Raw genomic sequence first — 18,153 nt, 5'->3', positions numbered from 1 at the left:
TAATGCATCACAGCCACTGCTGAACTACGGTGCACAGGAGCGACAATAGGTGCCTTCACCCATCACACTGCTATCCGAACACCATTTCCCGTCCTTTTCCCCTCCGTTACTACCACTCAGTGCGAGGGGCTTGTACCCAGAGCCGCACCTCCAGCTTGGAGGGGGCGTCTCCAAGCGGTTTTTCATCATGGTTTACGACTGGGAGGGCAAGCGAGAAATCTGCTATCAGATGTATATCAAAGAAAAGAAGGCTTTGGAGGAGATCATGGAGTTTATGAGAAACACTTACCAGTTTGCACCAAGGTAAATAACAGCCCCATCTTTGCGATCCTACATGTCCAGCTGTAGCTTGGTATTCGTTAACAGATCATGACTGGTTTTAGCAAGCGTGCATTCCAAACACAATTCAAAAGATGGGGTTTTCCCTCGAAGCAAAACCCGGCACACAAGAACGCAAGCCTTGTTGCTCGTGTTAAACAACTCTGGGAAAGGAATACCAGCCAGCGAGACATGCTACGCATACTGAATGAAGAAGGTTACGAGATCAAAGAAAGAGAGCTGATGCGTGTACGCGCCAAGAACCGATGGCTTTTACGTGTGCCCAATGGAATGAAGTCACAAAGTAACTTGCCGACTTCTGTCCAGATGCCCGAAGATGAAGGCATACTTGCTCTACATGAAGAGGTTTATAAAACGTCGAGCCCATTTGATGATGCCGATACTGTTCCTGATGACGCACCGAACTCCACGAACTCAACTCCCCCGTCCCCGGGTCTATCCACGGAGGTTTTATTAAAGCGCAAAGAACGACTTGATCGATTGAAAGCAGAAAGTGCCGAACGTTGGGCCGCTAAAAAACGCCGGCGCCGTACCCGAGGCTGGGCCGGGCTGCCTGCCGATCCTCCAGGCCCTCCTCGTTTCCCATCCGAAACCACTATTGATGAGAGTAAGAAATATCTAGGGTTAGACAGTGCCATGTACCGTCAGATAAGAGATCAATTTCAAAAGATTTGCGAGGAGGCGGGCTTTATTAAAAAAACGGTCGCCGGGCCTGAACGATGGCAAGTGGCAAAGAATAAGTTGATACAGGAATCCGAACATCTTCAGGGAGTTTTTTGGGAGGACCCGAGTCAACTGGACGCGAAATCTCTTGCCCTGGACGTCGTCTGTACAGATGTTACCAAGAGAATGAGAACACTTGAACGGCGAATGACGATCGCGGAAGCCAAGAACGCTCTCGGAATCAATCCCGAGGAGAGCCGTCAGATACGAAATGCATTTTACAACACTCTGAAAGCCGATCACTTTACAAGCAAACTGGAAGCTGGCGATGAGCATTGGAAAGAGCTGAAAGAACAGTGGGTCCAAAACTCCGAACTACTACAACGAATACTTGCTCCCGGCCCGGCGGACTCGGAACATACGACGAGATTGAAGGCTCTCGAGGTTCTTTGTCGCGATGTCATGAAACGACTTCGCGATGATCAAACAAAAAGAGATTCATCTCGTAAACAATCTGTGCTTCCGCCCCATACTCAAAATTCCGAGGGGGGGAGTGCGTTTGGTGATAACGACATTACTAATGGAATCAGTACACTTGCTTCCCAAGCTCTGGCCAGCGCTCCAGTAGCCTCAAATGACCTAGGTGATATGCAAATAGATCCCTCACTCCTCCAAGCGGCAAACGATCCCACGTTTGCTCCAACAGGCCAGCACGATCCTGGACACTCATTTGGCTACGTGGACCCTATGCTGGAGCCCACCGTTCTACACATTCCAGTTTACCTCCGTATTAATCCTCAGAGTCAGCTATACGGAGGCTCTAAGACCTGGATCGAAAAATTGGCAACAAGGTCTGTTGCTGAAATACGGCAGCTGGTCGGTGCTAAGTATCCAGATGGGATCATCACTAGAATTGAAGGCCTCGATAAGGACGAGAATGGGAATGGGATCCCATTTGTCATCGACGAGGACCACGAACTCGATGCATACTTAACTCACGTTCAAGACAAGAAGGCATCATTTCACCTCACTCTGGATCGTGTCTGATTCTTCGTCACCGCAAATATATGGGTTCAGTAGTCTTTCGGACTTAGTTTAAAACGCCGGGAACGGATCGGGGCGGGCAAGGACACTAAACCCCGGGAAATCCCTAGTTACGATGCACGGGGCTGCGATATAGACTAAACATCTAGTTATCGATGGTAGCCTCCAATGGTACTCACTGGATGGAGCATATGATCTCTGGCTAAATCGCCTTATATCACCTACAGTAGGAGTTCCGAGATCTGTTGGTGTTCGAAAGCGGCAGACGGATTCGTTATCTTTGAATTAAATTGAATTTGACTTCGATTTTGCATAATTTGTACAGTGATCCCTGTAGAATAAACCCGTATGAATGCGCTGTCCCTCAATTGAAGTCCAAGGAGTCAAAAGAGGTCAACAAGCCGCGCGCGTTAGATAAGAATACAAATTCAAGTCCAATTCTATCGGTGTCAACTCCTGCAAGACCTAGACAAGAACCGCGAACTAGCCCGAGAGCGCATGCACAACATCCTGGAATAATTTATTGGCTGGGGGCAAAACAAAAGGAGGAACGTCACCAAAGACACCAGCCAGGTCTTTGCTGTGCGGGTTTGATGGGTTGGAGCGAGACGAATCGAGGCCATTAGAGGGTTGGATGCTGGTCCCCCTAGGTTGGCTGCCAAACAAACTCGCAAGGCCGGACTGGAGATGAATGGCCGTATTAGGGGGCTGGTTGGAATGAGAGACCTTTTTCGTGCTACCGAGCCGTTGTATATTGGCCGCAGAATCCACAACGATATAGTCCGCCGAGTTTGGGTTACCAAGCAAGGCCAAAGGGCAATGGCTGAGGGGGGATTGAAAAATCAAGGACAAAGAGCGTATATCATAGACCCTAACACGGAAGTGAGGTTGCCGTGTTTTCTTCACAGGGTGGTTTCCCTGCACATCCTGGGAAGCAACAGCAAATGTCTCAGTTGTGGGATTCACGGCCAACAACAAGGGCGACACAGTAACAGAGGAACCATTTGCTGCTAGATTGACCACTCTCACTGTATCATCAACGATGTTCCATATAGACAGAGACTGTTGCGAAGCGATAGCCAGATGACACCCTAGGAATTCGGCTGCACAGGGTTTACCGGTGTACAGGCCAGTTCTGCTGTAACGAACATTACAGCTCTGCGCATCAATGAGAATAGTCAAGCCGGTACTCAAAGGATCATCCGACTGCGCGCAGACAGCAAGCACTGAGCCATCCTGGGAGAAGCTTATGAAAGCGGCACTTGATTGACCAGGTGCATAGTTCATGAAATATCCACTCAAGTCGATGGTACTTCGGCATTTCCATGTCTCCAAAGATTCCGTATCATTTGCTGCTTTCAACCCACTACGATTCCTAATACTTGGGCACCAAAAACGTAGCACCATGTCGAGGCCAATGGTGGCAAATTCGTAGCTTCGTGGTCGAGCAGCGAGATCCAGCACCGGAAGAGGACCGTCTCGTGAAAAATGGGGTCCATCAACTCTCGTTGCCAATTCCCAAACAGCTGAAATGCCGTTCCACTTCCAGAATTTCAGGAAAGTCTCTCGTAATGTAACATGAGTTGCTTGTTTTTGGCTCAGCTCTAAAGCCTCGACGTCCTGTGGGTAAGGACACCAATCATCGACAGTAGCCATCCATTTCCCGTCGTGAGAAATACTAAGATGGGTAACATCCGGGGCAATTATTTGCGAACCCTCGGGACTGATACTCAAAGTCGTGGCATTTGTACGTGCAAGGGCTTGACGAGACAGATGGCTGTTCGCGTTAATATCATACGTCTGTAGGACGGAAGAATTGGACAACGGGCGGCCGCATTGTGTCAATTGACGAGAAGCCGGTACGGCGAGCAGAATTCGATCAGGATGCTGTGGGTGTAGCGCAGCTGTAGTGAGCTGGGGCTGGCAGTAAGCTGATGACATTGATCGATCCTGAAGTCCAGCCACCTTTGGACATAATTGCAAGCCAATGATGGTGGCAAATGGCTGCAGTTCCCTGGCGGACAACACCATTATACAGTTATCAGCTAACTTGACAACATAAGTGTTTCCACTTGAAGAGACGGTGATGTTGCAAATCGGAGATGAGAGATGAGGAAGAAAATGTTTTCTCCCCGTTTCCAACTGCCATAATACCATTACTGATTCATGACCGCCCGAGATGATATAATTCCCTGAATAATATTAGAAAAAGGTCAAATGCTTGCTCACTGTGATGTGGAGAACATACCATCTCTTGACCAACGAACGGCATTGACTGATCCCCTATGCCAATGCAATCGTCTTGGTGCTGGATTCCTTGATACTTCAGAGTGATTCTCAAATGAGCTTATAATGTCATGGTACAACAAGATAGAGCCGTTGGCCTCTCCCAAAACAAGATCGACCTGTCCTGCGCGGGACTTTCCGCTTGGATGTTCCTCGGCGCGAGAAGGCATGCTACTGCACCGCAAATCAAGACAAGTAATATTGACGGGTACCTTCACTTCGTGCCAAGAGTACGAAGGTATCGAGCTTGTGGGTTCAGAACTAGCCACCCCAAGAAGAACGTGCTGGCTACCATATGCGACAACGACCTGTCCATTGCGCACAACCTTTATATGGCTGATTCGAGCACTCGTTTGAATAATGGATACTTCACTCGGGTTCTGGTCGCTCAGTGTAGTAACCACTATTTCCTTCTTCTCGTCTTTATGCTTGCGCAAAGATATAAGATTGAACCCGATATGATTGTCAACGCTGTAAGTGCTCAAGTCAACAGATATTGTCTTGCTGCGAGAACCTAGGCATGAAGTCTGTTCACAAGACAACCAATCCCACTTGGTCACCGAACCAGTTGAAGTAAATATAAATAGATGCTCCTGGTTCCCGGGTGACAGAGCATATCCGACAATTTGATGGCCAGGTTTCAGCTGCAGTGTACGAAACAGACGAGACGTTGTAACTGAATAGACATGAATAGCTGCCTCGAACGCAACGAAAAGATACCTGCGAAAAGATAACCATGTTAAAGTCTATTCGGGCGGTAAGGAGGAAAGACTTACTGCTCGTCGGAGGTAAGAACTGGGTCAATGTCCCTGAATTGGCCCGCTATAGTATTCGATAAAGTCCAGGATTCTGGGGGTGTCATTGGTTTCTTGACACCGCCTAGAGAAGCATTGTTTGATCGCGGGAGTACACCAGTGTCTGCTTCACCAGACTTTTGCCGTTTGCCTGACACAAAGGCCGAGTCAGTATCAGTCTTGCCGTGAGAGGAGCGACGCCTCTTCGCTCGCCCTTCATTTAAGGGCATGTTCTTCATTGGGGTTTCATCGCCGGCTCGAGATCTCTTTGTTGCTCTGCTCGAATTATCAGGGCCAGTCATCGTATCCACAAGCTTAAGAGCTGATAAGTGGAATAACGACTTTACTTCTCTGTCTCGCGGTAAGGAGAGGTAGGGGTCGCTTGGTGTCACATCAATAATTTTTTCTGAACCCAATTAGTTCTCCAATCTCGAGCCACAGTGCGACGGTGCGCTAGGCCATATACGGTTAGCGGTCGCTTTATACAGTAATTTGCGGGTCCTGGATCCGTTTCGAAAATCTCGCCGGCGATTAACAAAGACTTGATGCCTTCATTCATACGGAGCAGCTACTTCTACTCAGGCGACTGTCCGTCCTTGTTCGCTGTCAACACTCTTCATAGAGTCCCAAGTTAATCAACCTGGTCCTGGAGGCTTGAGAGCTTGGATATCTTTACTCATTTCGGTAAATCAACTCGGAATCAACAGCGTTCTCTCCGAGCCTTCTGACCTGGCGGCAAAAGACCGAAAAAAATGATTATTCCTGTCCGGTGTTTTTCTTGCGGCAAGGTGAGGTCACTTGTCACATTCTGCCCCAGCAAGCTACTTGAACTCATTCACTGATGTGTTACATATTCAGGTTGTCGGTGACCTGTGGGAACGATATCTGCAGTTGCTTGACGACGGTATTCCTGATGGGTACGTTGTAGACCTATAACCAGAATTTACATCATATTGGATTTTGAGTGACTGTTTCAAGTGACGCAATGGACCAGCTTGGTTGCAAACGGTACTGCTGCCGTAGGATGATCATGACCCATGTTGATTTGATTGAGAAACTTCTACGGTAGCTATGGTCTCCCCGGTGAATGAGCTGTCGTACTGATCTGATCTACTTAGTTACAACCCGGCGGAGAGGGCGAAGTCAAGGAGCCAATTGATATAAGTTATTCACATCTCTTCTCACTCATCTGTCCGGGCATGTTCTTAGCAGTTGCACCAGGCAGTCTGCCGAGTGATCTCAATCGATGCCTATGGCCCGTTAATGCATCATTGCGACCGGATAATTCGATGTTGAGGCAGCGTCGGCTTGTTCTTCCAGTCTATCGAAAACTCAATTTTGTCCAGAATCAAAAGGCTTCTAACAAAATGTCTGTGCAATGGACCGGCTATCCTCTCTCACTTGGGAAGCAAGGGTCGGTTCGACTGGTGTTTCTTGCGCAGTTACTGGCGTTCGGGGAAACACTAGTGAGCAATGAGAAGGCGAATATCCGGGGGCGGAGAATAAACCAGCCCTCTTAATGTGCAATGCCGCCTATCATTCAAAGTTTTTCTTTCGCTACGTCCTATCCTTGTTTAGCGCTGGGTTCAGTGACTACAAACCATACCTACGGGCGCCCGATAGACTTTGCAGGTGAAAATCCATTCTTAAGGCTTGATTATGTATCAATATATCTCATATTAATAAAGCACAATTGACCAAAGCTCAAGTCAATAGTATGGATATCCTGCAACAGGACTTGAATCAGAATTTGTAATAAGAAAAAAAGAGAGAGAGAAAAAAGACAACGTAGGATGGATGGACTCCTTCCTCCCATGTGGTACTCGCACACCTCGTAATTAGGAGTGCAAAGTGATGTCAACATGTCTTGATGATAAGCGTGATATTACAAAGTGGAAAGGAAGAGAGTGCAGAAAGAAGCTTTGCCCCGTACCGACTTGGGTATGATATCTTGGGAGTCTCCTGGCATACATATAGGCCATAGACTAGATAGATGCGAGATATGATAATCGCTTAGCGGGGATCTGCTCTAATGAGCCCCGGCGTGGCCAAGATCAGGTGGTACAATAGGTAGTAGGTGCAATGCGGGGGTTCGGCTGTTCCATCTCATCAACATGGTCTTAGGCGCTTACATACTTGAATAAAGTCCATCGCTCCTTCATGAAACTCCTCTCCAGGATTAAACTCCGTTGTGTCAATCTGTTACTCCAAATTCGAATCTCCAAAGCTGTATGGCAAACATGATTAGGTACTTAGTATATTAGTCCTGCGCTAATAGCCTACAGAATATTGCCTTCTTACGCCAAACGCATCACGACCTAGATAGTTATCTTGTCGGATGAAAATGCCCATTCATAGTGCCACAGAAGGCAGCGCGACAGATGATAGAAATAGTGATGACACATACACAACTGCCTCCCATGCTCGGCCTGCGCTGAATGATATCCAGTCTGAACTAACGGTGCGTATGATTAATACACCTAGCCGTATCTAAGACATAGAAACTTCTGTTGAGTATATCCATATCATAGATACAAACCTCGACATCGACTGACGGCAACTTGGACGAGAAACTCAATGACGATGAACCTCCCCGGTCTGTCATACATGCGCCTGCGGGATTCAGGGATTTTGTGAGTCGTCCTGGATAATGTTGGAAGGTGTTTTAACTGATGTTGCGATTGAATACCCAGAAGCTAGAATGTCAACCATACGGTAGGCAATCGGTTCCCAGATCAGATACTACGCCATCCGTGGATTCTGATATGGATTCTGATATGACGATGATGAAACTGCCTCCGGTTAGGCTGAGCACTAGAGGAGCGAAGGTTTGTAACGTATCTCCAGCGGCAAGGTTGGGTGAACTGAAAGCGCCTAGGAAGCTACTTGCAGCCCTATATCACCTCCCCCGCTGTTTACTGCTGTCCGGCCCACGAAGGATTGGTCTGAGCGAGGAACTCCACGAGCACAAACGATGCAGGAATTTCAAGATGTCGATGCGACTTTCCACGTCAATAACACTCAAGGTAATTGGCTGTCCCGGGGCCTTTGGTTGGGTCTCGACCTAGTATTGACAGCGAATCAGATATACCAGAAGGAACTGATGGTCTTCTGAGGACCGACTATGAAGTGGGTGGCTTTTCAGATGGGCTTAAACGGAATGTGAAACTCGCCCCTGATAATGAAGCTGAAATCAGGACCTTGACGGCAGCGCTTGCTGAATGTTGGTCGCTTTGTAACACGCTAGCCAGCCTAAGCTCTATTCACCAAAAGCGACTAAATTGCAAAGGCGATGTGCACGAAGAGGCATGGAAATCATGCTGGAAACTCTGCCGGGAGTTATATAATTCTCAGGGCATTGATTGCGGATCACGGGTGAGCTCTACGCTTGATATCTGCCGAAGCTTCTGCCAAACATTGTTCGATGCAAGAGACTGCGATAATGAACTTGCAGACTCGGTCCTTCGTGTCAGCTTTGAGCTCAATAACCATCTGTATAACACTCATGATCGAAATTTGCCGGACGCTTTTAGAGAGAGAACTCTAGACTTTTACATCACATTGTGTCATCGTCTTATGAAGCAAAGGAGTGGGACCAGCGACCCAGAATCTCTATTAAGCGCTTGCTGGTCACTTGCTGAGATGCTGTTCAGCATACGCCAGAGCCATAGGGAAGGACGAGTATTAGATGAGGAATTACTTGGCTCTGCAATACAAGCATGCTGGGAACTTTGTGATATCTTCCGAGAAGGCTGGTCTCGGCAAGGTCTGCGCGATTCTGATCGTGGCACACCCCGGCCAAGCCCAGCGGCATACCATCAAACTGTTCAAATTAAGGAAAAGGCCCATTCCGAAGCTCGTCTCAACAAGTCGTTGCGCCAGCAAGGGAACCCCGAAACGCCTACAACAATATTTGAGGATATAGCGGCAGCTTCTCCTGACGATACCCCAATTCAAAACATCTTTGTCTTGGGACAAGATCCAGCAGCATGGCGATCAAACTCTTCAATCATTTCTGGACAGACCCAATCCTCTGAGCATTCAACAAACACAATAACAACTTCCTCGAACGATCTTAGCTTGGAAAGACTTAGAGTACTGATGGCAAAGGCTGCAATTAATTGTGGATACTTACGTGATGGTCCGCAGAGCCTTTCATCGTTTATAAAATCCCTTTCTTCAGATGCATTTGGGTCAATGGCTTGGCAAGTGTCCCTTCTTAAGAATTACAAAAGGATGGTTGCAATTGATTCTTCCTTTCGAGAGATAGGGCCCCAGGCTCGTGCTGGCGCTGCGGATATAGCAAGCACTGTGCAGTCAACAATGCAGACTGGACAGTTCCCTTGGTTAAGAGACCTTTATCGTTTTGTATTCGGTTTTCATTTAGAGGAGGCAATCAGTCGCAAAGGCATTGTTCTTCAGGTCTAACTATTGACTTTGATAGGGCTACTTTACTTTATTCCTATTGTATGATATTTTAGACTAAACATAAACTAGCAGTATACCTATTGTAGTGCAAGGGCTGCTGCCATAGTCATTTTGGCCTGTTGAATAGTTGGAACATGTAACTACTAAGGAGTGATATCTGTGGGAATTCCCGGTATCCTTGGTAGGCATACCGGAATATTCCTGCTAAGATAAGTGTTAGACCAAGGTCTATAGGGATGTAGACAACATGATGAGTACGCAGTGCGGAGTTATATTGTAGGGGGTGCCTATGAATAGAACTAATTACTGGTTTCTTCCTACCAGTAATATAGTAAAGTTTTGCCCTTGGGCCATGTTATATAATCTAAGGGGCCCTATTTAAGCGAGTCTTATTATATTATGTGATGTTAGGATCCGTACTATAGATAGGTTATATAATAATATATATTTTATTATAAAGTTTTATCTATATTAGGCATTATATTAAAGCTAATATTATTTGTATTATATAAATAATTATAATAATTGTCTCCTTTTTTTATAAGCTATACTCTCGCGGTCTTAAATATCTGAAGTAATTATATATCATATATAATAGCTAGTAATAGTTACTTAAGGTGTATTATATAATTATATTATAATTATATTATATTTTTATTAATTCCTGTGTTAATAAGTTATATATTATTTAATATAGTAATTTTTTCTTTATAATAATAGTTAAATATTTATAGTTTATTATAGTAGTCTTTAGATAATAAATATATAATAATTATTTATATAAAAAATTTCTTATAATAGAAAAAAAAATTTTCTTTTAGCTAATTTATATTAATTAATTTATAAATTAATTTTATTCTTATTTTATTTTATTTTTTTAAATTATTATTAAATTTTTACTGTAGCTTTATTTAACTTTTTTATATATATATTTTTTTTAATTTTTAATTTTAAAATCTATCTAGTACAAGTATTATACGCTATTAAAAGTATTATTATAGGTTATAATTTTCTGCCTTATTAGACTTATATTAATTATATTTTATTTTTTTTCTCGTATATTTCCCTTATTTTTTTATTTTATTTTTATTTTTTAAGGTATATTCAGTATTTAATTCTGTATTAATTTTTATTACTTCTTTTGTTTTGTTTAATATATTATTATGCCATAGGTCTGTAATATAAGAATTATTAGTTTTTATATTTATTTTTGTATTATAGGGGATTTTGCTATATAATATTATTATTATATATATATAAGATTTTATCCCTTAATTTTATTTTAGTATATATAATAATTTTTATTATATAATTCCGCCTAACTACTTACATACTAATTTTATTATATATTTCTGCTTAATAATTATATTATGCTAATACCTAGGGCATTATATTAATAAATTAATTAAAAAATAATTATCTTTACCGCGCACAAGTGTTATTAGCGCGATTTTTATATTATTATATATTATTATTTTTGTGTTATTCCCGTGTCTTTTGCCCCTAGCGCCTATAATATTATTATTATTAAGTATAAGGTTATTATTACTATTATAATTATAGCTTAAAAGGCTAAAGTTAATATTAAATTTATTTATAATATTAAGATCTGTATTATTATTACTTTTTTAGAAGCTAAGTAATATTAATATTTGTCAAATGGGGTCATCTGACATCACCTGATTTACTAGAATCACCTGATTTAGCCCCATAACCGAAATTATTCAAAATTTACTATAACTTTACTCTTGCTTTATTGAACTCTTATGTCACAGTGCAGACCCGAGGGCACCACCAAGCCTGCCAGAACCAGACAGAACTGCCAAGCCGGAAAAACCTGTCCCTAATCTTAATCCCCCGATTATTTAAAAGCCTGAATATTAAAGATCTTATTATAGTTTTTTAAGTTATATCTTATTTATTATTTTATATATAGCTTAATTATAATAATAATTAAAGATTTTATAAATCTAGTTTATTTAATTTTACTAGATTATCTGTCCTGCTTATGTCACGGTGCAGACCTGAGGGCACTGCCAAGCCTGCCAGAACCAGACGGAACCGCCAAGCCGGAAGAACCTATCCCTGATCCTAATCCCCTGACCGCTTAAAAGCCTAAATACTAGAAATCTTATTATAACTTTTTAAGTTATATCTTATTTATTATCCTGTATATAGCCTAATAATAATAATAATCAAAAACCTTATAAACCTAGCCTGCCTAAACCAGCCAGACCGCCTGCCCTACCTACCCCTATTATACTAATTTTACTAACCCGCCAGCCTGCACCTTAACACTATATAATTCTTATTTATAAAGTTAATATTTACCTAATATATCTAAAATTCTAAAATCTCTATCTCTCCCTAAGGATCCTAAACTATTTACCTAATATATTACTAAACATACTAAGGAATAATATATCTATTATAACTAAATTTATATATTTATAATAAATACTAATATTAACTAAAAATATTTCTGCCAGAAAGTCTCCTGTTTCTAATAAAATATAAATATTACTATATAAATTACTACTCTCTAAATAAATTATAAAAAAAATTTAAATCTTAAACTTATCCAGGCCCTGGCTAATAAAAGTATAATAATCTAAAAATAAAACTACATAATCTAGACTACTATACCTATGGTTAGTATCCTAGACTAGATTTTTAAACCTACTACTAAAGAACCCCTAGCTATTTTAATAAAAATACTTATATTAATTAATCCCGGATCTTTTGCCTCCGCCTGCCTTTCTAAATAATTACCTAATTTTAATAAATTTAAAAATACTAGATTAAACTTCCGCTGCTTTATCTTCTAGATTAAAAAAAAATAACTATAAACTATAATTATTTTCTAATCTTTTAAGCCTATATAGCCTATATTTTTAATTACTTAAAAAAATTCTTTTATACCTAAATCCTCCTATATATTAGAGACAGAGTTTACTAGCTAAAAAATTATATTAAAATCTTAAAAATACTTAATTATATTTATAAAAACCTAAACTATATTTATAACACCTAGAATGTTTTATATAATCTAAAATAAAAGAACTAAGAATTTTCTGTTTTTTTCGCTAAATTCTAATAACTAGTTATAAAAAAAAATAACTAAAGATAATTTTTTTATCCTCTTTAAAAAAGCTATTAACTAAAAAATAAAAACTATATTAATATACTAAGACTTGCCTGCTAAAAATTATATTAATTTTATTATTTTCTTATAAAAATTAAAAAACTATTATACTTAGTACTCCTATAGCTAACCCTAGAAACCCACCCTAATTTTAACCAGAACCAGTACTCACCTGTGGATCCTAGTTAAAAATACCCGAAACTATTATCCCAAAAATCTAATTAATAAACCCCCCCAGCCTGCTACTATTATCCTAAATCTTAATATTATAGATTTTTCCTTAACTTACTGCCCGTCCCCCTATCCTAAAAATAATACTTATAAAAATTATAATAAATACTTCCGCTATAAATTAAATCAATATATAATTAAAGACTATTTTAAACCAGATAATCACCTATACTAAATTAATTATATTATATATCTTATCTCCCCCTTAAAGTCTTATTCACCCCTTTAAAAATAATCTTCTTCTATATTCTAGTCTTACTTTATCCCGCAAGACCTGCCTGTATTACTGCTACTTTAGGCTCTTTAGCCCTAAATAATTCTTTAAATAAAATACCTGTATTCCCCAAACTTAAATAAATAATTAAAAAAGATTAGTCTAATCTAAGCCATAATTAGATAAACCCTTTTATATAAATCTACTAAATCTCTGAAGTTATTATTAAAAAATTTTTTATTAAAAAAAAATTTTAAAAAATTAACTTATTAATTATTTTTATTATATTAAACCCTAATAAAAATAAAATTACTACTTATATTATATTTAATACCAGTTATTTTATATTTTATATTATAAATAAAAATTAGGCCAAAGCTTAAAATCTAATCCTATATTTTTTAAAAAAACCTAAATTAATTATAAGATTTAATAACCATAAAAATAAAACTAATATTATTACTTATTATACTTACATAACCCTAAAGACCTATAATTATATTAAAAAAAATATCTTATTTCTGATTACCTAATTTATATATTTTCTTATTATAATTAGACTTCTCTAGCTTAAGATTTATAATCTTAAAATAAATTTTATTAAATATACTCTTTAGTTTAATAATTAATATTATTAAAAATATTATAATATCCTGTCCTGTCTCCAGAAGATCTAAGCCTTATATAATATCTTTATTTAAGCCTGCCTAATTAACTTAAAAACACTAAAGGCCCTCTAAACCCATGATATTTATATAATATTTATAGAAATTTATACTATATACATAAGATAGGGAAGAAAAATCTTTGCTATTATTATAAAATAAATTAACTAAATAATCTGTAAAAGATCCCCCGAGAAACTCCTAATATAAAAAACACTTAATCCTAATTAAAGCCCTAATATTCTTATAAAATTCTAGGATTTTAATAATATATTTTTATTAAAAAAAACAGACAAATTACCCCTGTATAAAAACTATAACTATATAATTATTCTAGAATCTGGCAAGAAACTGCTGTTTAGCCCCCTATATAATATATTTTAAAAAAAAAACTAAAAGCCCTCCGGAAATAGTTACTTAAAAATTTATAAAAAAATTTTATTTGCCTAAGTTTATTTTTTGTAGTATTTTTTGTTTTATTTATTAATAAGCCTGATAAAAACTTATATTTTTATATTAACTACTAAGCCCTAAATATAATTATAATTAAAAATTATTATTTACTATCCCTAGTAAAAAAGACCCTAAATAATCTAAAGAAAATATATTACTTTATAAAGATTAATATTATAAATACTTTTAATAATTTATATATTTAAAAGAGTTAAAAATAAATAATTATATTTTATACCCGCCTAAGCTTATTTAAATCTCTAGTAATATTATTTAGCTTAACCAGAGCCCTTAGGATATTCTAGTGTTATATTAATAATATTTTATATAACTATTTAGATATTTTCTATATTATTTATCTAAATACTATCTTGATTTATAGCTAAATCTATCTTAAATATATCTATTATATCCACTAGGTCCTACAAAAGCTATAAAAAGCTTATTTATTTATAAAATTTTTAAAATATAAGTTTATTATTTCTAAAATTAAATTTCTAAATCTAATTATTAATTACAAAAAGATCTGGATAAATCTTTTTAAAATTAAAATAATTATTAACTAGCCTATTCTAACCTATATTACAAACATCTAAGTATTCCTAAGATTTAATAACTTTTACTATTATTTTATCTGAGATTTTTTAAAATTAACTACCCTATTTATTAGCCTAACTTATAAAAAAATACTCTAAAAATAGACCCTATTCTGCCAGGAGGTCTTTAATTATCTTAAAAAAGTTTTTATTAATATTTTGGTTTTATAGTCCTTTAACTAAACACATATTATAATCTTAGAAATTAATATTTTTAATTATATTTTTACTAAAATCCTATTTTAATATAATAATAATAAAATTTTACATCTTATTATCTTCTTTTTAAAAAAGCACTCGCCCGCGGAATATAATTATAAAATCTATAATAAAAAATTACTTACTATTATTTAATATTTTAAAAAGTGGCATTCTAAACTTAAAGGAGCCCTATTTCTAATATAAATTATTTTTAATTATTATAATCTAGAATATTTTATATTAATTAAGCTCCTAAACTAATAATAAGCTTATTAATCTAAATTTTTATTTTAATTTAAATTTAAAGTTATATATCACCTTAAAAAATACAGAACTAAACTAAATAGCCTAACCAGAAGATTAAAGGATCTCTTTAAAAAAAAAAAATATTTATAATACTAGAGCTAAATAATGCTAAAATATAAGAATTTTAATATTAATAAACCTAAATCTAACCTAATAAAAACCCCTAAACCCCTAATTCTGCTTATTTTTATAATCTGAACCTACTAAAATATTACCTTTAAGAATAAACAAGACCTACAGCTATTATCTAAAATCCGGGCGAACCTAAAAAAAATATATAAAAAAAATAATCTAATCTATAAAGTCTAAAAGGCCCTTATTACAGAAAAAAACTATTATTTAAAAATTATTTTAACTACTTATAAAAGATAGAATAACCTCCTGTTCTATAAAAACTACTTATAGATTTTTAAAAATAACAAACTCTAAGCTAAGTTAACCTATCTAATATATAATAAACCTATATCAGGATATCCTAAAAAAAACTATATATATAAATTTCTCGCCTGTAAATACTTTTAGCCTAATATATACTAATATATAATCTAATAGATCCAGAACTACTATACCTGCTATTAAAATATTTTATTTTATAAAATTAAATAAAATATCCTAAAGTCTCTGCTTATACCTAAATATATTTAATAAAATATCTCTATAGATTTTATTATATACCTACCTAAGAGCCAGAGTTATAATATTATCCTATTTATTATAGACTATTTAACTAAAATAAAGCATTTAATCCCTTATAATTTAACTATTAATATACCTACTATAACTATAATATATATATAGTACATATAAAAGCTATATAGCCTACCCCAAACAATCATATTAGACTAAGGACCCTAGTTTATTATTAAATTCTAGAAGCATCTAATCTAGTACTTAGATATTATAAGTAAACTATTAACTATATACTATCCTAAGACTAATAGCCAGACTAAATAAGTAAATATTATACTAAAGTAATACTTTTAAACTTATATGAGTTATTTATAAAATAATTAAAATATCTAGCTTCTTTTAACTAAATTCTTCCTAAATATTATATATTCCGACTTAATTAAAACTAGCCTATTTTTTGTTAATTATAATTTCTACCTATATATAAAATTTAAACCTGTTCTAATAGAAAACTGCTATACGCGTAACTATTTTATTATATAAAATATAAAATAATTTATTATAAAAATATAAATTATTACTAAGTTCGCCTGAGCCGAGATATTATCTACCCAGGCCTGCTATACTAAACAGATAAACTACTAATATTATCCCGCCCGCCTGTTTAAAAAAGACTAACTAATTTAGTTAAATATTTAATATATTAAAATTTTGTGGTTTAGTAAGAAGCTAAACTGGAATACTTTAAGCCTATATTATATTAAAAAAATTATTAGCCCGCATGCCTACTGTCTAAAACTCCTGTCTAGTATAAAAATTTATCTTATATTTAATATAAGCCTATTTATCCCTATTAGTTTAGATATTTTATCTGGCTGGCGAAATTTTCTCTTACTTTATATTAAGATTAATAGACTCAAGAAATAAAAAATTAAAAATATTTTTAATTTATTTTAGGACTGCTGCAGCCGTGGCCGCCCTTGCTTAATATATATTATAAAATAGGTTAAATATATAGACTCTACTGCTAAGCCTGCTAATTATCTAAAATATACTAAATAGATTATCTAGAACTACTACCACCGGTATTTTAATAAGCTTAGTCTTTTTTAGTCTTAATAGAGCTCAGCTATAAAAAAGAGGTATATTATTATAATACAGATCTAAAAATATTATTAAGCCTGCTAGAACTAGATAAAACTGCTAAGCCAGAAGAATCTATTCTTAATCCTGATCTCCTAACTGTTTAAAAGTTTAAATACTAGAGATTCTGTTATAGCTCTCTGAGCTATGTCTTATTTATTATTCTGTATATAGTCTGATAATAGTAATAATTAAAGACCTTGTGAACCTAGCCCGCCTGAGCCAGCCAGACCGCCTGCCCTGCCCGCCCCTGCTGTACCAACTCTACCAACCCGCCAGCCTGCACCTTGACAGCTTATTTTTATTATACTAATTTTATTAACCTGCTAGGCTATATCTTAATATTATATAGCTTTATTTATAAAACTAATATTTATTTAATATATTTAAAATTTTAAAGTTTTTATCTTTTTTTAAAGATCTTAAACTATTTATTTAATATATTATTAAATATACTAAAATATAATATACTTATTATAATTAGATTTATATATTTATAATAAATACTAATATTAATTAAAAATATTTTTACTAGAAAGTTTCTTATCTTTAGTAAAATATAAATATTATTATATAAATTATTATTCTTTATGCAGATTATAAAAAATATAATAATTTAAAAATAAAATTATATAATTTAAGTTATTATATTTATAAGTAGTATCCCGGATCAGATCTTTAAATCTATTATTAAAGAATTTTTAATTACTTTAATAAAAATATTTATATTAATTAATCTTAGATTTTTTATCTTTACCTATTTTTTTAAATAATTATTTAATTTTAATAAATTTAAAAATATTAAATTAGACTTCTGCTACTTTATTTCTTAAATTAAAAAAAATAATTATAAATTATAATTATTTTTGAATTTTTTAAGCTTATATAATTTGTATTTTTAATTATTTAAAAAAATTCTTTTTATATTTGTCAGATGGGGTAGGTAGGTCACGTGGGTTGAATAGAAATTTCAAATGGCTAGATAGAATAAGAAAAGTCGATCAGTCAGATGAAG

The 18,153-nt window shown here is 35.6% G+C and overlaps 4 protein-coding genes across 4 annotated transcripts; 3 read left to right on the top strand and 1 right to left on the bottom strand.

Moving 5' to 3' along the window:
- The first annotated feature begins 4 nt into the window (after nt 1-4).
- On the top strand, nt 5-2,347 carry P170DRAFT_510087 (Clr5 domain-containing protein). Its single transcript, XM_024854741.1, has 2 exons — nt 5-303; nt 384-2,347. The coding sequence occupies exons 1-2, from the start codon at nt 188-190 to the stop codon at nt 2,047-2,049; spliced, it is 1,782 nt and encodes a 593-aa protein (XP_024704856.1). The 5' UTR covers nt 5-187; the 3' UTR covers nt 2,050-2,347.
- Nucleotides 2,347-5,504, bottom strand: P170DRAFT_456170 (WD repeat protein). The gene is made up of 3 exons (XM_024851599.1): nt 5,109-5,504; nt 4,295-5,052; nt 2,347-4,238 (listed from the first exon to the last, which is right to left on the bottom strand). Exons 1-3 carry the CDS (start codon nt 5,426-5,428, stop codon nt 2,530-2,532), a joined length of 2,787 nt encoding a protein of 928 aa, XP_024704855.1. The 5' UTR covers nt 5,429-5,504; the 3' UTR covers nt 2,347-2,529.
- Nucleotides 5,505-5,878: 374 nt separating this feature from the next.
- P170DRAFT_358425 (DNA-directed RNA polymerase core subunit RPB10) lies at nt 5,879-6,290 on the top strand (the record flags this gene model as incomplete). Its single annotated transcript, XM_024844293.1, has 4 exons — nt 5,879-5,914; nt 5,985-6,043; nt 6,105-6,191; nt 6,245-6,290. 4 exons carry the CDS (start codon nt 5,879-5,881, stop codon nt 6,288-6,290), a joined length of 228 nt encoding a protein of 75 aa, XP_024704854.1.
- A 1,180-nt stretch (nt 6,291-7,470) lies between these two features.
- On the top strand, nt 7,471-9,554 carry P170DRAFT_447197 (uncharacterized protein; the record flags this gene model as incomplete). The annotated part of the gene is made up of 5 exons (XM_024850859.1): nt 7,471-7,587; nt 7,658-7,759; nt 7,820-7,954; nt 8,005-8,152; nt 8,257-9,554. The coding sequence occupies 5 exons, from the start codon at nt 7,471-7,473 to the stop codon at nt 9,552-9,554; spliced, it is 1,800 nt and encodes a 599-aa protein (XP_024704853.1).
- Between the last annotated feature and the right edge of the window lie 8,599 nt (nt 9,555-18,153).

This window comes from Aspergillus steynii, assembly GCF_002849105.1.
Source record: "Aspergillus steynii IBT 23096 chromosome Unknown P170scaffold_4, whole genome shotgun sequence".
NCBI lineage: Eukaryota > Fungi > Ascomycota > Eurotiomycetes > Eurotiales > Aspergillaceae > Aspergillus > Aspergillus steynii.
Note: the sequence above shows the minus strand (reverse complement) of the source record. Positions and strands in the feature narration are given on the sequence as shown.